Source organism: Arvicola amphibius, chromosome 5 (genome assembly GCF_903992535.2).
Source record: "Arvicola amphibius chromosome 5, mArvAmp1.2, whole genome shotgun sequence".
Lineage (NCBI taxonomy): Eukaryota > Metazoa > Chordata > Mammalia > Rodentia > Cricetidae > Arvicola > Arvicola amphibius.
The window spans coordinates 4,713,038-4,732,316 of NC_052051.1; the positions used below are offsets into that span (position 1 = coordinate 4,713,038).

Below are 19,279 nucleotides of genomic sequence, written 5' to 3' on the forward strand. Positions count from 1 at the left end.
AGAGAGGAAAGTCGTCTGTGCTCTCCAAGGCCAGGAGAAGCTGCGCAGCTCCCAGCATGGAAGCTGAAGGCTCTGCTCCCTCCTTGAATATGCCAGAACTCCACTGTGGTGATGGTGGTGACAAGTACAGCCTACCTCAGGGTCAACTACTCCACTCTTCCACAGTCCAGGATGCCCTGCCTAGGGAATGATTCTACGAAGGGTAGCCTGTGTCTTTCTGCAGCATTTAACTTAAGACATTTCCCAGAAGACATGCCTCTAGGCCAGTTCAGCGTAGACACTCCCTTGCTGAGACTCCTCTCCAGGTGGTTCTAGGTTGTGTCAAGTTGACAGTTAAAGCCAACCAGCTGCTGCACATCCTCCCCATCCGCACTGGGAAGGCACATGTCTTCTGTGCAGTTCTCCAGAGCCCAGGCTGCATGACTCTAGGGGTGTTCATGTGCTCCAATAGTTGTCTTGTGACTCCACTGGGGTTCCAGCAGCACTTGGAGAAGCAGTTGTACCCTTAAGCCTGCTGACCCTGGGGAAAGCAGAGCCTTTGGCTCACCCCTGGAAGCCCCAACACTGGGCATGCCATCCATGCCCTGAGCCTGCAGCTGGTCCCCAGCTGGGTCCGTAGCCCTGTAGCCGCCTTTGTGTCCACACAAGGGAGACTCAGTTCCTGGGCTGCTCTGTGACCCTGCTTCCTGTGTCCACACGGGCACAGCTCCCTAGCTTGGGGAGGGGGAGTGATGGTGCCAGCTGCCCCTGAGAAGGAGCCAGACCACCTCGGTGACCCCTACCTCCTCTGGGGTGTCTCTAGGGGAAGCTGGCGAGAGCCGCCTACTGCAAGCAATTAAGTGAACTAATGACCCATGAAGGCTCCTGCCCTCCAGCCTGACCATGCCTCTCCCTGCGCGGAAGCCCACAGTTCTCACTCATTTGGCCACTGCCCACAATGACTAGAAATTGTCACACAGGGTTTCTCATTTAGGGCTGGCACCTAGGAGTTGGCTTTTGACTTTCCAGGTCCACCTGGGGCTATGCATACAGTATGCAGCTAATAAACATTTGCATGGCGTCAGACCCAGAAACAGGCACCTCCCTTCCAAGGCAGGAGAGACCCGGTGCCTGAGAGCGCTTAGGCTGTAGCTGGCAGTGGACTCAGGACATCCCAGTGCATGTATGTATTCTGCAAACCTACAGACAGGCCCTGGTCTCATGGCCCCTTAGAGAAGGTATAGGAAGCCCCGTCCTACTCACTGGGGCCTAGCCCTGATTGCCTCTCAGGCAGTCTGGGATGCTCTGTGGGAAAACAGAAATGAGCAGGAGAGAACTTATTCCCAGATACTATGAGGCCGGCTGCCCCTGCAGCCCCACATGGCTGGGTTCCCAGGAATCAAGTGGTTTCTAAACCAGGCCCTTTGTAGCCTAGGGCTTCTCTGGTAGGAACTGGGGGACTCAGTTTCAGAGCTGAGGAAGTCATATCCACCCCAATATGAACAGAGGTTCTCCAAAGCCATCTCGCAGTGTATGGAGACAATCAGAAAACCAAAGCAGCTGGCCAGCAGGCCTTGGCCTGAGGGCTGCTGTCCTCTGCCCCAGACTCCAGAGCTCTGGGCTGGAGTTCAAACCAGTTCAACTAGCCATCTCAAGACCAGATGAGAGAGTCTGAGGGCTGCTGGCAGAGCAAGTCTGCACCTCAGTCTCTGACAGACTCTGGGTGGGTTATCAGCCAGGGGAGCAGGGGAAACATGAGCAGAGACAATGGAGTGTTGTGGTCATATTTAATTCAACTTCAAGTGAACTGGAGGGGGCCATGAGGCTCTTCCTGCTTCACAGAACAGGGTCTCTGACAGTCAGTCACATCCATCAAGACACAGGCTGGCTGGCCACCCCCGTGAGCCCCAGCTAGAGCAAGGGCCTGGATCAGGAAGCCCACTCACCACAGAGGTGACCTGAGGTGGTTCGAAAGACCAGGTGTGGGACAAGGGACAGTGAGTTTGCAGAAGCCGACCCAGGAGGTCTGTGACAATCTTCCCCGGACCCCACCAAACCCTAAGCTGCCTTCTAAGAGCAGCCACACCCACCACAGGAGCAGCCACACCCATACCACAGGAGCAGCCACACCCACCACAGGAGCAGCCACACCCACACCACAGGTCACAGAAGGAGAAGCCACACTCATCTCAAGGTCTAGTCTTTCAATTACTTCAAATCAGTCAGTGGACGGTGAGGTAAGGAACCGCATCACCAGCTGGGAAGCGGCTCTCACACGCTCACACGAGCCTGCGTCTCTTGGAGTTACGCCCCACATCATCACCCTCCTGGGCATCCACCTCACAGCCCAATGGGGACACCAGGTTCAGCAGCGGGTCCTCAGAGGCACGGCCAAAAAGTGCCAGTAGGAGAGCCACACCAAAGCCCGTGGCTCGCTCGCCCTGTGGAAAGAGAAAGTGGAAATCCTAGGCCTCGAGGCTGAAGATGTCCTGACATGCTCAGAGGTGGTGGGCAGAGCCTAGTTAAAAGCCACAGCTCAGAGTGGAGAAGGCCCGTGCCTCCTGTTAAGCTCAGGCGAGGCTGGCCAGGAGGGAAGACTGTGGCACAGCAGTTACTCAGGGATGAAGAGACCAGAGGTCAGGGAGACCACAGCTGGCTGGAGGCTGGGCCACAGGCAATCTGACGCACAACACAGAATCTTTCTGATGATCTCAGAAGCAGCTCTGAACCAAGGGGGCTCGGGTCACCTGGCCTTGAGGAGCCCCCCCCCTCCCCCGGAGGCACTTACAGCATGCACCGGAGCTGCGATGTCCAGATGGACCCAGACCCCAGGCCAGTCAAATCCGATGTGTGCAGCAACAAAGAGGCCAGCACAGGAGCTGGGGCTGTTGTCTCGGTCCTGAGGACAGGAGGAGGACAGCTGGTGACATCCTGTTCCCAGCAGCGGGAGGAGTCTGGACGGTCTATCTAACCTACCCTTATCCCTCAGCCTTAGGCACAGAGATACCTGCTGACCAGATGGCTCAAGAGGGCTCCAGCCAAGAACAAGGTTTCTACCTCCTCCAGGACATGGGAGGACCACAAAGAACCTGAAGGGGCAACTAAGTCAGACCTGGGTGTGGAGTCTGTTCATAGAGCATGTTCACTGAGTGTGTCCTGAATGACACCTGACCTCTGCACTGTCCACACTGGTCTCCTGGTTCCTGGCTCACAGACTCCCCAGGGGCACAGCTCTGCACATCAGCGCAGGCCCACACCTACCGCCACGGAGTTCTTCATGTCAGCCACGGCAGAGGTGAACTCGCTGAAGTGCAGCTCGGGACAGTAGACCAGCGGGTGGACCAGATCCCCGCACTTCCGGCCAGCCTTCACGCAGGCTGCTTCCCACTCAGCACTGTTGGTGAGCACGGCTGCGTGGTACTTCCCTGTGGCAATGCCCTAGGCAAAGGACACAAAAGAAGCAACCATGCCAGGGAGGACAGAAGAGAAACACAAATGGCAGAAGTAGAGCCACAGGCAGCAGAAACACACCTGGGGGGGGGGGGGTAGGAGGACAGATACAAGGCCGGGAACAGCAGCAGTACGAGTGGAGCATACACTTCCTTGTCTCCAGATGACAGCTGCCAATAGGAGTTCAGGCCTATGGGGGCTGTAAGGGGTGATGTGTGACACTCACCTGTGCTCCAGTCAGTGTGGCCATGTCCACGATGATGTCAGCCCCCAGGTCTTTGCAAGCATACGATACCCCATCAGCTAGCACCAGCCTGCCCTCGGCATCTGTGTTGTTTATCTCTACAGTCCTGGGTGTGACACAGATCCCAGTTCAGGAATCAGCTGGCCAGAGTGCTGAGCAACCAACCCCCTTTGTTACTGGAGAGCCCAGTCCCTGCAGTCCCCATCTCCACGACATGTGCCCACCCCAGGAACATCGCCGGTGGGAGGCAGGGGTAGGTTTCTCCCACACCCTGGGTTAGGCTCAGACTGACCTAGCCTGGCTCTGGGAGGAAGCCCAAAGTCTAAACAACAGTTCCAGAGCTGAGAGAGGGCTGGCCTTACTTTCCTGAGTACAGAAGGTGAATGTCATCAGGTCTGGTGGCATTGGGGCCCACCGCATTCTCAGCCAAGCAGAACACAGCATGGAGGTTATCTTTGAAACCCTAAGAGGAGAAGGAGGTTGAGAGGTCCCATTACAGATGGGAAGTTCTGGAAAGGGTGAAAGGGAAGGTAGAGCCAGGTGCTCTCAGACCTGCAGACAGCAGCAGACAGACAGACTGGTGGGACCCTCCAGAGCAGGAAGCAGGGCTCAGGGCTGAAAGTACGATTGGGGAAATCTTTGCTAGAAGGGGCAGAGCCCTCTAGGGTTCAAACCATGCAGCAGACTTCACTACACAGCATATGAAGAACCTTCAATTCAAGCAATCCTCCTGCCTCAGCCTCCTGATCATCATTCTTACCCCAAACAATTGCTACCGAGGGACTGATAACTTCACGTCCACCGTTCTTTCCGCTGGTAGTAACCTCCCTCCCCATGGCAAGAAGGGTCTTCCATTCCTGCATTCCTTCCTTCAGTGTGGCTGTGCTGGGCAGCTGGGACAAACAAGCAGCCCTCCCTACATCAGGTGTCCTGTGGGCCGTATCACTGCCGCTGTGCTTATTGAGACTCTCTCTGAGGCACATTCCTTTTCAGAGGATGGAGGGAGAGGCCAGGGCCAAGTGGACAAGTGAGTTAACCAGGGGAGGGCAGGGGCTCTTGTGTGTATGAGAGTGTGTGAGGGGCTCTCAGAGCCCTTAAGCCACTGGTTGTGGCTACCTGTAGGTCCAGTACCCCTCTTGCCCATCAGTGAGTACTGCAGCACTGGCTGGTGGGAAGTCCAGAACCGACCTGCTGAGCACTTCCTTGCCAGCATGTCTTAGATGCCAAACCAACGCCAGGAGAGAAGGACTTCTCCACACATGTCCAGCCATGGCTACTTCCTTCGGCAGGCACTCTGAGCTAGGCCTTCTCACCAAACAATCCCTGCTAAGCGCCACGGTCAGGGAAGTGGAGTCCTGGAGAGAGGGGGGGTCAAGTCTGAAGGAGGAAAACCAGAACTCATGCCCTTACCTGCTTGATGGCGGCTCTGAAGGCTCCCAGGATGGCTGCGGCACCCCCACAATCTCGCTTCATCCCTGGCATAGTGGTCTAGAGGGACACAGAACCAGAAGAGAGGGAATGAGCCACACGAACATGGACACAGCTGGCAGCAGACTTGCAGGCTCCAATCTGCACAGCACACCAGGGCCTCATCTTGCACAGGCCTCTCTGAACACCATTCATGAAACGTGCCACCCAGAGAGGGTCTTCTAACAAAGCAAGAGGAAGTGAGGTTCAGAAATGGTGGTGATAGACCTTGTATTTCTGTGCAGCTTTAGAGCTACCAAGCAATAGATAATATAATAGAGAGTGACCAAGAAGCTACCCACTGGCCAGATTCACCATGGCTGGGTTTTCCCACAGAGGCCTTGACCACAGGCAAGCTTGGGAGTCTACACTCAGGACCTCTGTCTTCTTCCTCACCCAAACTCCATAAAGACTGAGTCTCACGTGGAGTGAGCCACCCAGCCAGCAACTCAAGAGGCTTGGACAGGCTTCCCAGTGGCAATCAGAACTGTGGGTCCCTCCTCATACAGAAACTGGAGGTGAAGTGTTTGCCAATAAGCCATTTTGCCTGTGTTCCCCACTTACCTCAGGTTCCTTCTGTGTCTACTAAGGAGGGACTGGGGTAACCCCAGACTCATGTCTATCCCATCCTACCTGAGTATAGGCTAGCAGCCACTGTGAGCATCTCTGGTATCTAGGTGTTGGGTCCAACTACAGTCAGACAGTGCTTGTCTTCGATCCCTCCATCTCCATTCACAGTGAGGATACAGCTTACTTTGAATCCTAGTTCACTTGTCCTCCAAGCAACAGCCCTGGATCCCTGTCCCTCCTGCCACAGACACTCACACTCCTCGCGGCCCTGCTTCCAGCTATGCCTGCAGTGACAGCTGAAGCCACCTTCACTGACCTACACGTGCCCAGCATTGGAGCTTTACAGGGGAGGCCCAGAACGATGCCAATTCTTCTCCATGTTTACTAGTTATTATCTGGCTGGAAAGAGAGTATCTTAGTCATGTCTTAAAACATTACCATCAAGTCATGAGTAGGTGGTAATGACACACTGCCATGTTCAGTTCACTGGTGGGTCTACGCTAAAGCCCCTGACACCAATGCAAATATCACCTCCTATGAACTACCTATGTTGTTAGATGTGTTTCTGCTGTATAGGTTTCCAACTCCAATTTACAAGTTCCGATTTAAAATAAATACAGGACAAACGCTCACTATTTCCTGATGATAAGACAGACCCCCAAAATTCTACCAAGGAATTCTGACAATTCATAAACCCCTGCCATAAGGTAGCAGGATACAAGATAAACTCAAAGAAAAATCAGAAGCCCTCCATTATACAGATGATAACAGGACTGCGAAAGAAAGCAGAGAAACACCACCCTTCACAGCCGCCACAAATAACATACATTGGAGGAACACTAATCACACATGGAAGGCCTGTGAAAAGAACATTAAATCTTTGAAGAAAGAAATTGAAGAAGACATCAGAAAATGGAAAGATCTCTCATGCTCTTGAATAGGTAGAATTAATATACTAAAAATGGCAATCTTACCAAAAGCAATCTACAGATTCAATGCAATGTACATCAAAATCCCAGCAGAATTCTTCACAAACCTTCAAAGAACAATACTCAGTTTCATATGGAAAAAGAAAAACCCAGCAGAGTCATAACAATCCTATACAATAAAGGAACTTCTGGAGGCATCACAATCCCTGACTTCAAACTCTACTACAGACCTACAGAAATTAAAACAACTGGCACTGGCATAGAAACAAACAGGAACAATAGAAAGGAATCGAAGACCCAGCTATCAATGCACACACCAATGAACACCTGTTTTTTTGACAAAGAAGCAGACCATTTAAAATGGGAAAAAGAAAGCACATTCAACAAATGGTGCTGGTATAACTGGCTATCAACATGCAGAAGAATGAAAATAGATCCAAATCTATCACTATGCACAAAACTCAAGTCCACATGGATCAAAGACCTCTCTACATATAACCAGCCACACTGAACTTCACAGAAGAAAGAGTGGGAAGTACACTTGAACGCATTGGCGTTCCATCTCATACCTGTAAGAATGGCCAAGATCAAATACACTGATGACAACATATGCTGGTTAGGATGTGGGGTAAAGGGAACACTCCTCCCCTGCAGGTGGGAGTGAAAACTGGTACAGCACATTGATATCAGTCTGGCGATATCTCTGAAAATTAGAAAACGATCTAACTCAAGACTCAGCAATACTACCTTTAAATATACACCCCAAAATGCTCAATCATAAAAAAAATGTGCTCAACTATGTTCATAGGAGCATTATTTCTCATAGCCAGAACCTGGAAACAACCTCAATGCCATTCAACCAAAGATAAAATAAGGAAAATGTGCTATATTTTCCAATGGACTAGTAATGAGCGGTAAAAATTAATGATTATATTGAAATTTGCAGCCAAATGCATGGATCTAGAAAACATCATATTGAGAGAGGTAACCCAGACCCAGAATGAAATATACTATGTATTCACTCCTAAGTGGCTTTTAGACATGAAGCAAAGAAAAACCAGCCTACAGTCCACGATCCCAGAGAACCTAGACAACAAAGAGGACACTAAGAGAGAAATACAAGATCTAATCTACATGGGAAGTAGAAAAAGTCAACATCTCCTGAGTAAATTGGAAGCAGGGAGAACATGGGAGAGGTAAGACGTGAAAGAGAGAGGAAAAGAGGGGAGCTGAGAAAAATTATATAGTTCAATATAAAAAATTAAGAAAATAACATATCTGAGGGTGAAGCGGAAGATCAAACTCTCACTATTTGCAGATGATATGATAGTTTACATGAAGCTACCCCAAAAATCCTACCAAGAAAGTCCAACAATTTATCAACACCATCTTTAATGTAGCAGGATACAAGATTAACTCAAAAAGATCAATGGCCTCCTTTACACAGATGATAAATGAGCTGAGAAGGAAATCAGAGAGCATCACCTTTCACAATGGCCACAAATAGCATAGAATGTCTTGAGTAATTCTAGCCAAACAAGTGGAAGGCCTCTATGACAAGAACATTAAATCTTGAAGGAGGAAATTGAAGAAGACACAAGAAAATGGAAAGATTTCCCAAGCTCTTGGGTAGGTAGAATTAACATAGTAAAAATGGCAATGTTGTCAAAAGCAATCTACAGAATCAATGCAATCTCCATCAAAATCCCAGCAGAATTCTTCACACACCTTCAAAGAACAATACTCAAGTTCATATTGAAAAACAAAAAACCCAGCACAGTCAAAACAATCCTGTAAAATAAACTTCTGGAGGCATCACAATCCCTGAATTCAAATTGTTCTACAGAGCTACAGGAATGAACACAGCCTGGTATTGGCATAGAAACAGACAGGAGGAACAATGAAACCAAATCGAAGACCAGCATATCAACACACACACCTATGAACAGCTTATTGTTGAAAAAGAAGCAGACCATTTAAAATAGAAAAAAGAAAGCACATTCAACAAATGGTGCTGGCATAACTAGATACCAACGTGCAGAAGAATGAAAACATCCATATTTATCGCCATGCACAAAACTCAAGTCCAAATCAATCAAAGGCCTCTACATATAACCAACCACACTGGACCTCACAGAAGAGAGAGTGGGAAGTACACTTGAACGCATTGGCACAGGAGACAGCTTCTGAAGAATGACTCCAGTAGCACAGACACTGAGAGAAACAATTAATAAATGTGACCTCCTGAAACTGAGAAGCTTCTGTAAAGCAAAGGACACAGTCAACAGCCTACAGAATGGGAAAAGATCTTCACCAACCACACATCGGACAGAGGGCTGATCTCCAAAATACACAAAGAACTCAAGGAACTGGTCATCAAAACTAGAAATTATCCAATAAAAAAAATGGGATACAGACCTAAATAGAGAACTTTCAACAGATGAATCTAAAATGGTTGAGAACACTTAAGGAAATGCTCAATATCCTTAGCCATCAGAGCAATGCAAATCAAAACAACTCTAAGACTTCATTTTATACCTGTAAGAATGGCCAAGATCAAATATGCTGATAACAACTTACACTGGAGAGGATGTAGGGTAAAGGGGACACTCCTCCACTGCTGGTGGGAGTGAAAACTGGTACAGCTGCATTGATTTTTCAGAAAATTAGGAAACAATCTACTTCAAGTCTCAGCAATACCACTTTTGGGTATATACCCAAAGGACGCTCAATCATACCACAAGGACATGTGCTCAGCTATGTTCATAGGAGCCTTAATTTTCATAACCAGAACCCCAAAACAACCTAAATGCCCCTTGACTGAAGAATGGATAAGGAAAGTGTGCTACATTTACCCTATGGAGTAGTAATCAGCGGTAAAAAAAATGATATGTTTAAATTTGCAGCCAAATTGATGGATCTAGAAAACATCATATTGAAAGAGGTAACCCAAACCCAGAAAGACAAATATAAGATATATTCACTCATAAGTGGCTTTTAGACATGAAGCAAAGTAAAACCAGCCTAGAGTCCACAATCCCAGAGAACCTAGACAACAAAGGGGACCCTAAGGGAGACATTCATGGATCTAATCTACATGGAAAGTAGAAAACGTCAACATCTCCTGAGTAAATTGGGAGCAGGGGGATCATGAAAAAAATGGTATTAGAAGATGATAGAGCAAGGGAGGGGAGCAGAGAAAAATGTGTAGCTCACTAAAAACAATAAATAAATAATACAGGTCCTCATCAGAAAGACCCTTATCTTGAAATGCAGAGTGGGATTTTGCAGTCCTTACTGTATTACCTCTGTCCTGGATCTTAGCTGGGTACAGTTTTGTACTTTAACTGTGCTGCTCTCATAACTATGTCCATCTTTCTGACCTATTTAGCCTGAAAGAGCAGGTTTTTGAGATGTAGAAATGCCTCCACAGGCCTGGCAGCAAACCATTTTACAATGGCCTACCCAGAGACTGTCTGTGACGGCTGTGCATGGAACATGATGTGCCCCTGCATAGGTGTCACCTCCTAAGCAGAGTGCCAAGCTTTCAGTAAAGTTCAACTGCTTAAACGAGGAATTCCAGCCCCCTCCCGCCCCGGTGTCACTTCTGCAATTATAAAGGAAAGGTTCTCAATGCTCGGGTGCCCTCTGCCCTCCTCACTTTGACACACACATGCAGGAAAGCCATGGCTGGCCAGTGTCAGAGCCCTGGTCCAGCAGAGGCTGTAGCCTGGCAGTGACTAGGGCTGGCCATTTTTCATGTACTCCTGGAAAACCACGTCATGGCGACCTCACTTGCAGAAAGCCCCTCCAGGAATGGGTACCGCTAAGTCTGGAAAGACTTCTGGAGCTGGAGAGATGTCTCAGAGGCTAAGAGCACTTGCTAAGTGGACTGAGCCCAGTTCCCAGCACTCATATGGTACCTCAGAACCATCCATAGGCTTGTGTGTGGTGCATGCACAGGCAGGCAAAACACTCATATGTATATAATACATCTTTTAAAACGGTAAAAAAAAATCCCACCTATGTGTGAGTCACTGTCCTAGTGCATGATGACACACTTTCAGATCAGTCAGAACACAGGGCAGCCATGAGAGTGACAGGCCTAGCCAGCCACTGCCGGAGGCAGCACCAAGAGACCAAGAGATCATTTCCAGATGAGGTGTCGACGCGGTAATAACAGGGCAAGCCCTCACTGGGAGACTTCAGGGACAGCACTCACCACCAGCACTAAGGCAAGCTCTCCAGCACAAGGGGGTAGTTTGAGAAACTTGTATATGCCACTTGACAGCCTCCCTGTGCTCAAGGACTTCTCTGATGAGCTAACGGTGCCATCCAGGAATGTGAGGCTTCTGGTACCAGGGAGTACACAGAAAGGCACTGGCATGCATAGCACCGTGTGCTGACAGCCTCCAAGAGATCTACCCGTCACGTACAGAACAGAAATCTGAAGCTCAAGACAGCTCATTTACTGCTTCGGGCCCCATATCAGAACAATCGCTTAAAAATACTTGTCAAGTTTGGATAGAATAGCAAAGTGTGTTCAGGGCCATGGGACATGACTCCTCCATTATAAAATGTGTGTGGCCAGACTGTCTGGATGCCTTCCCGCAGAGACAGCGTGGCAGCCGGCACTCAGTGCAGGCAGCACAGGGACCTAGATGTCCCATTAGGTCCCCATGAAGGAGAGATTGACAGAACGTAGTGTCCCACATGGAACCATTTCTCATTTGAAAGTCACATTATCTTCACCATGCTTTACTGTTCATGGGGTTTTATTTTCAAATGAACCCAATTTTAATTGCCTGCACGGGGCCTCCAGGCAATTGCCAACATCACCAACCAAACTCTCTTGGGATTGGTACTTTATGAGGGTGCGATAAGGTCAGGAGGGACGTCTGATGCCTCCTAGGACCTGCCACCCTCCTAATCCCCATCTGCCACTGAACTCTGCAGACAGAACCGAGAAGGGCGGTGCCAGAGCTCCACATGGTTTGCTCCTGGGCAACTACATGCTCCCTCTTGCTGATCTGATTTTTATGACGGGGGCTTTGGGGGCAACTGCAGGTCAGGTCTAGGATTTTGTGTCAACTCCTGGATCCTCACTGTCTTGTCCCATGCCAGGTGTTCAGTAAGGTTCAGAAAGCACCCCTGCTCCCCCTGAATTCAGGTGAAATGCTTCTAAGGGTTGGGGGACAAGTGGGCTGGTTAAGAACAGCCAGTGTGCCCACCATGGTCTTTGTGTCTGACCACGGGAGGTCAAAGCTGCTGTCTCAGTTGTGGAGGCTGGCCTGGACCCTGTGCTCTGGCAGCTTTTTCAGTTACCTGGACCAGTCTACAGCCTCTTAGAAGCCATACAACAGGGCCAAGTGAGAGGACCTCGGCCCAGTGTTCCTCCTGAGTGACAGGAGTTAGATGCACACCTGAGGGGTCTGCCTAGAGAAGCCACAGTCCGTGCTCTGACCCACCAACAAGACCATGCAAGAGTAAGCAGGAGTTCACCTCCCACCAAAGAGAAGTTACTGCAGAGGCAGCACTCAGGGTTGCTGTGCTAGGTGCAGGGCCATGTGCATGACCATGTGTAGGGCCATGTGCATGAACAGGTTCAGGGCCGGGTGGGGTTTTCCAATAGCACTAAAGAAGCTACCCTGCTTATATTGGGAACTAAACACTCTTCCCCCAAATCTTCAGTTGCTTGAAGTTTAAGCAATTTCTGTGGTTCCTGTTGCTTTAAACCATATCAACATGGTCTCCTGCACTCACCCGACTTTTCCCTTTAAGCTGCCTGTTCTTTGTGGATGGAGTCAAAAGGCTGCTGCCCCTGGCGGACAGGCTCAGCTAACCGTCACCCACTCGCGACTGCTGAGCTGACTGCAGGGCCGGGACAGCTAGGCCTCAGTTACTGCTCAGAACCCTAGTTGATGAGAAAAGTGTGACCAACCCCAAGGTCCACCATTCTTCCATTCTCTGCAAGTCTTAAGTGTTTGAGATATTTTGGCACACAGAGATCTGAGTGCATGGCCACCGCTGCAAGTTCTAGAGTAGGAACTAGGGTTTGTTTTTTCAGGAGCCTCTGGTGTCAATTCCTAGGGTGACAGAAACACCTCAGAGTTAAAGGAGGAGTGTCCTGGGGTTCTGAGCAGGACGGACAGACAGCCCTGGCTCCCCTGTGCATCCAACACAGCTATGTGCAAGCTGGATGATGTCAGAGTCACAGGATGAGACCGGATAAGCTTCTTTAATGCTGTAGTCCATTAGCAATTAACAGAGACCGAGATGGAAGCTGGTTTTGTGGGTTTTTCCCTATTAAAATACATTAATGATATTTGAAGTGTTAATATGCTGCCGCTCTCTTTATTTGGACTGGAATATTTTTCTTTTCAAAATTTTCAACTGGCAAGATAATATGTGTGGAATTCAATAAAAGAGAGTGTTTGCTATTGGGGTTATTTTTAAACCTGTATTATTAGTTCCATTCCCTGAGTAGTCCTGGAAATAATTGTGTTGGATAGAAGAGGAGGGATTTTAAATAAAACAATCGCCCACTCCTGATACCTCGTGCATTAGGTACTCAAACACACTGGTCTGAACTGCACCCCAAAACCCACATCTTACCTTCCCTTTGATGCTGAGACCACCAGTATCATAGACGATGCCCTTGCCCACCCAGGCAATGGTCTGTGTGGCTCCATCAGGGGTGTGGCTGAGAACTGCCAGAGCAGGCGGATGGAGGGCGGCTTTGCCAACCCCATAGATTCCTGTGCAGGAAAAGGGAGAGTGTGAGGTTCAGACTCACCAGTGGAGACTTCCGGGGGCCCTGCAGACTCTGGTGTTGATCCTAACTGTCCCACTCAGCTCACCCCCCAGCTAGGGGCCAGTGTGGGATGTAGATCTGTTCCAACACCTAAGACTGCCAAGTATTGTTAGGCAAGAAACTCACTGAGGGAAAAAATATCTGTACCACGTCCAGGAGGAAAAGTCAGGACGGCAGCGTGAGATGATTCTTGGGTGATGCTTCAAGGCCTCTCGCACCCACAGGGGTCCCCCTACCCTGAGCTCTGAGACTTCCTTCTCCAGCCGCTCCCATGGCCTATGTAACATACCCTCCCTCCCTCACTCTCCACTTCCCAAACAAAGAGGAGCCCACTGAGCACAGAGGATAGACCTCAAGGTCTATCAACCATGATGAGGGCGAAAATGACCATTTGACAATCTCCTACTCATCGGGCAGGACCTATGGCAACTGCTACCTCCTCAGAGAAACTTCCCAACATAAAGGGCCTCTGTCTCAGTGATCAGCTGGTTAATGTGTGTGATGGCTGGGGGGTGGGGGGAGGTTGGCATGGCTAAGACAGCCGACCTCCAAGGACACCAATGATGAGCCCTGGCATCCTGCGGTCCCCTTTCCCTTGACTGAGATGGTCCTAGGGTCTTGTCTGTAACAGCACTCAGAAGCAACAAGGCCTTCTCAGACTAGGTAGACATCTTGCTTGGTCACGATTCACAACTCTGTCCTGACACCTTGCTCTGAGGCACTGTGACTAGTAGCTCCCCCCACCCCGGCCCCAAGGCTAGCCAGCAGCCTGCAATCGCTACTTTCTGAAGTCTTCACACAGCACAGTTGTGGCCAGAAGAAACCCCAAGTCATGAGAGGTTTGTGACCAAGAGAGCTGCTTTCTGAGCCTGGAGGGACTTAGACCTTTGAAGGACCTTGTTACACAGTCATAGCCCACTGTGATGGTGACCTTTGCCTGCTCAGCCTAAAAGCACCTCAAGACAGCCCAGCTTTTCCTCCAGCTTCTAGGTACAGAGAACCAAGAAGGAGGCGGCCTCGGGAGAGGCGTGTAGGTGAGGACAGCCCTCATTGAATGGATGTCGCAGTAAAGATGTTCTATACAGAGAACACTATCCTATCTGCTGGGATGCCGGAAACAGCCACGACTTTGTATTCGAGGAACAGAAGGCCCTGCTGAGCTGGCTCTGAGCAGGGGTGTGGAAGGAAGGAAAAGACCAAAGGCGGGGGAAGGACATGGGTCGAGAGGCTCCCAGGATAAGCTTCAGAGCCTGGAAGGCTGCCCCTGCCTCCCCCAGGGATGCTCTGCTTCCCAGTTCAGTCTGGGACTGAAACTGAGTTTGATCCCCTTCAGGTCCCAAGTAGGAAGAGATTGGAGATCCTGAACCAAATACCATCCCTGCCACCTGGATACCCTCAGCCTCTCCTGGAGGGTGTGTGTGTGGGGACAACTCTACACACCTCCAAATCCTCTGGTCTTCAGCTGCTCATCCCGGATGATGGTGGGGGTGATCCCCAGCTCCTTTCCAACTTGGCTAATTTCCTGGATGTATTCATGGAAAAAAAACAATATGAGACATGTAAAGAAGGCTTGACTCAAGGCGAGGCTGGGCTTCACGCCAAAGATGAGTCTATCCATGGCTGCATGGTGGGAAAGGAACCACCTCAGAGGTCAGGGGCTGCACCTCTCATGATTAAGCCCAGGAAAAAAGGCTGGCCCTGCACATGTAGCTTCCTGCAGATGGTGGTCCCAGTCCTACAGATGGCCTCAGTGAGGCCCCATCCTACCCATGCCCTCAGCTGAGGACTCTGGCCTTTTGAGCAGGTGGACTCCAGAATTTGATGGAATAGGCCCTGGAATTTCTGGGCCACAGAAAGAACAAACTTCAGGCTTCCTTGGCCTCTCCTTGTGGTCCAGACACCCTCCCATCCCAGCTTGGCGCCTCTTCTAGCAGGAGAAGGGCCACGAACCTCAAGGAAGATGTCTGTGTTCATCTCATTGCATGGTGTGTCCACAATGCGGGCAGCTAGCCTCACGCCTTCCGTGGCATTGGTTAAACACTAGGGAAAAAGACAAAGTTCATCACTGGGACCCTGGGGCAGGGTCGGGAGGGAATGTCCTTTCCTCATTCAGTTCCCCAGGGACCAAAGACTTCAAAGACATGAGACTCGAGGAGGATGCTCTGGGCTGCTCACAGGTAGGTAGGAACGGGGCTTTGGAAATCCGCTACACATCACCCCAGGATGTTGAGGGGTGCCGTCTATGAGTCCCCTGTCTTCCTGGTCACTGCTGTGAAAGAAGCAGGACCAACCTCTGTCTCGTGGAACTCACGAGTCTCAGAAGACCCAGGAGAAGACAGGAACCTGATGCCATAGACCGCGCCAGACCTCTGGTCCTGAGCTAAGGACAATTCAGAGCCAGCCCGATAGTGAGTGAAGACGCTAGAGGTATCCAGAGAAGTGTGGTACCATGTCTCTGCAGAGCCAGCACAGCCCTAGACCCTGGCTGCCCATCTTTCTCTGCCACAGGGCCTGTCTTCCTCTTAGCTGACTTGAGCGGACCTCTCCCTTCATTTAATCGTATGTACCCTGAACCTCTGAAGCCAGGGACAGCCGGCTACGTCAGTGCCTCTGTGCTGGCCGGAAGAAACGGATATTAAGGGGCTTGCGGAGGCGCAGGGCAGCAGCTTGAAGTTCATCATCACCTCCCCCGGACTTGTATGTCAGGAGGGCAGGCGCAGGTCGATTCTGCCAGCCGGCCACCGCCCCCGCTGTCTGGTCATCACTGGAGCCACTGCCTGGCCCAGGTAATTAAACATCGAAGGCTTCGAGTAGAGACCTGGGAGCTGACAGCTCAAATATGAGCTGTGCTCGTGAGGCCCCTGCCACCTGTCAGCGGCCGGCAGCCTGTGTGGGATGTGTGTCGGGCCGAGCACCAGCCTCAAGGGAGGCAGGTATGACCCTGCAGACCCTCCACAGGCACGGAGCTCCACAAAGCAATGAGTGAGAGTGGAGGACTAGAAGCCTTAGTTCCTACACCACAGAAAAAAAGCAATATCCACTCACTTCTTCCGTACGTGCTTCTGTGAGGCCTGCTACATGCCAGGCAGTGTGACAGACTCTCAGGCGACTGGGGGGCAATACCAGCGGAGACAAGGGTGGAGCAACAAGTTAGAGTCTGCGGGACCCACAGCTCTAGGAAGGGGGGTCGAGGGGACAGGAGGAGGCAGCACAAGACCACACAGGGTCCAGACATGAAGACGGCTGGCTGGCTGAGGGATGCAGGCAGCTGCTGCGGGAGGAGGGGAAGCAGTGCAGAAGGGACGGGCTAAGTGTAGGCTTCCAGGCGGGGAGCTGGGAAAAATGGTGGGCCTCTAACTTTGAAAGAACACTCCAGGGGCAGGAAACAGACATGGTCTCAGTGGCCATTGCCAGGTAAAGTCCAGAGGCAGCAGACACCTCCCAGAGTAGAGACACTGGGGGCAGAAGGAAAGGGAATGCAGGAGGATGAAGGCAGGTTGGGGGAGCAGCTGGGAGTCAGGGGCTTGAGAATCGGTGTGCATGCCTCGAGGACAGATGGCCAAATCGTGGCCCTCGGAAACCAACCAAACTGGGTTCAGTGGGTGGGTAGAAGGAGAAGGTTAAAACGCCAACCAAACCAGGGTGGGTGGGTGGGTAGAAGGAGGTTAAAAGGAGTAAAGCAACTAGACTCTTGTCAAGAACACAGAAAGCAGATTCAAGATGGTAGAGGTGGTGCATGCCCCCTTTCTAACTCTGTCAGGGAAACAGAGGACAATGCCCTCAAGTAGGGGCTTGCTTGGGGGTCAAAGTGACAGCCTTCCTGAGACAAAAGTGTAGGGACAAGCTGGTCTCTGGCTGTTGGGTGGAAGTGAAGTCAAAACAGTGGGGTTGGGGACAGCTTTGTGTGAAGATAGCCAAGGCCAGGCTCCTCCATTGACTGACAGCTTGAGCACGGTTTCCAGCGTACACAGGAAGTACACAGCTTCAGTGAGACTACACACATAAAAATGCTCTCCAGCCAAGGGTAAAACAACCCAGAATCAAAACACAACCGTACCAGGTAATGAGCAGGCACTAAACGAACACTAACAGAAGAGAAGGGGACCTAAAAATACAACACGATAGTATCCTGCAGGAAAGGGAGGGGAAGAGCTCGCCACCGGAGCTCCCAGCGGGCAGTGTGCCCTCTAGACACCCACTTGCAAGGTGGATACTTCCACTGGGCCATTGTCTTGTCCCACCAGGAAGAACTCCACCATGACGGTCCTCTTCTCCGTGCGACGGGATGCCCCTGAGCGGTGTGTGAAGAGTGGGAAGGCCCGGGCCAGGGCACAGGCAGAGGCAAAAACCTCAGGCTGCTCACAGACCATCTGTAGTGAGAGAGAAGCAGGGTGGGGCTGAGGCCACAGAGAGATGAGACTGGGCCCCTTCAACACCAGCTCTACAGTGGACAAACCCAGAGGTCTGGGACCCACAGTCTGCCACCAGACATTGTCCGCTCTTTCCCAGGTAGACGAGCAGGACACAGACATAAGACAGGGACTCAATAAATCTAAGCTGGCCTCTCTGATTCGTCACGCAAACTGATCCGGTGTAAATCACTTTGTGGTTGGAGAGTTGAGTGGGAGGTCACGTGGGCCAGAATGCTCGCTCTGAGGTGGGCCATTGACCTTCTGAGTACCCTGAAGGGCCAGCGCAGTGGGGCCCTGGCTCAGCACTCACCAGGATGCACCGGTGGGTTCCAGGAGGGAGGCAGGTTCGCACAAGCCTGGTGATGAAGTGGGCGGCAGAAGGACTGTTGTGCCGGCTCACCCTGGAAGGCAGGGCTGCCACTGTGGCACAGTTCAGGTAGAGGGGGCAGCTGTCCGTGGGGTTGGGGTTGAGCGTGGCCAGAGCTGCCTGCCAGAGCTAGATCAGAAAGGAGACATGAGACAGGCCGGGCTTCAAAATGTGTGTTGTGTCAGGAGATGCCCTACAGGCCACGCCTGCTTGTCTACAGCACCCAGGCCGCCACCAGGCAGTTGTGTGACTTTCTGGCGCCCTTCCACCCTCGTGGGACTGCGCAAGGCCTGTCTGGGGACCCTCTGCTTCAAACACTTGGAAGCTCGGCTCCTGGGCCTTGGCCAGTTTCCATGGAAGCGGGTCTCGAGGCCAGAGGCCACGCGAAAGGCTGCCACTGGGTTTTCTGGAAGGCCAGGCCCGGCGGCACGGATGCAGGTAGCTCGGCCTGGGCAGGCCGGCGACACGGGCCAAGCCTCGCTGAGGCCAGAGCCATCGGGACAGACGGCCTGGCCTGTCGCGGGCCTGTGCCCAGGGCCCGGCGGGACGCGCGGGCAAGGCGGAGCCTGTGTCGCGGGGCCTGGGCTTGGCGGGCGCATGGCGGCCGCGGCCCGCTCACCTCCTCGGTGACCCGGGGCTGCAGCTTCCCGCGGACGTGGCTCCAGGGCACGCGGTGCAGGTGTTGCAGCTGGCCCAGCAACAGCAGGGGCCGGCTCTGGGGGTCCGCGTCCCCGGCGCTCGCCTGGAACTGCAACCCCACGCTCGCCATCTTCCCCCCAAACTCCCAGCCCGGCTGCCCGGCACCCAGCGCCCCGCTCCGGCCCGGCTCGGCGCCGCCCCGGCCCGCCTGGCCTCGGCGCCCCGCCTTCGCTGCGGCTGCCGGGCCGCGCAGCCCTGCAGGGCCCACCCGGGGCGCGAGGGGGCGCCGGCGGAGGCGGGGCGCGGGCCGCACTGCGCCTTCCGGGCCACCGTTGGGGACGAGTGGCGCACGAGTTCCTGGAACCGCTCCAGCTTCTACCCAGGCACCTTCCAGTTGGTTCCTGGACA

At 51.9% G+C, this 19,279-nt stretch overlaps 1 protein-coding gene across 1 annotated transcript; it reads right to left on the reverse strand.

The window, feature by feature from the left end:
• Positions 1-1,752: 1,752 nt before the first annotated feature.
• Npepl1 (aminopeptidase like 1) lies at positions 1,753-19,095 on the reverse strand. Its single transcript, XM_038331556.2, has 12 exons — positions 18,852-19,095; positions 18,176-18,361; positions 17,653-17,823; positions 15,404-15,493; positions 14,894-14,975; positions 13,255-13,397; positions 5,084-5,161; positions 4,036-4,136; positions 3,656-3,779; positions 3,241-3,417; positions 2,768-2,878; positions 1,753-2,420 (listed from the first exon to the last, which is right to left on the reverse strand). Exons 1-12 carry the CDS (start codon positions 18,999-19,001, stop codon positions 2,259-2,261), a joined length of 1,575 nt encoding a protein of 524 aa, XP_038187484.1. The 5' UTR covers positions 19,002-19,095; the 3' UTR covers positions 1,753-2,258.
• Between the last annotated feature and the right edge of the window lie 184 nt (positions 19,096-19,279).

Bases quoted from the DNA above. Each gene is read 5' to 3' on its own strand.
- Npepl1 (XM_038331556.2), bottom strand. From the start codon at position 19,001: ATGGCGAGCGTGGGGTTGCAGTTCCAGGCGAGCGCCGGGGACGCGGAC. The intron at 13,398-14,893 runs GTGTGTAGAGTT...TTTCCTGCACAG, and splicing joins GAAGACCAGAGGATTTGGAG to GAATCTATGGGGTTGGCAAA. The intron at 3,780-4,035 runs GTAAGGCCAGCC...TGTCACACCCAG, and splicing joins CACCTTCTGTACTCAGGAAA to GACTGTAGAGATAAACAACA.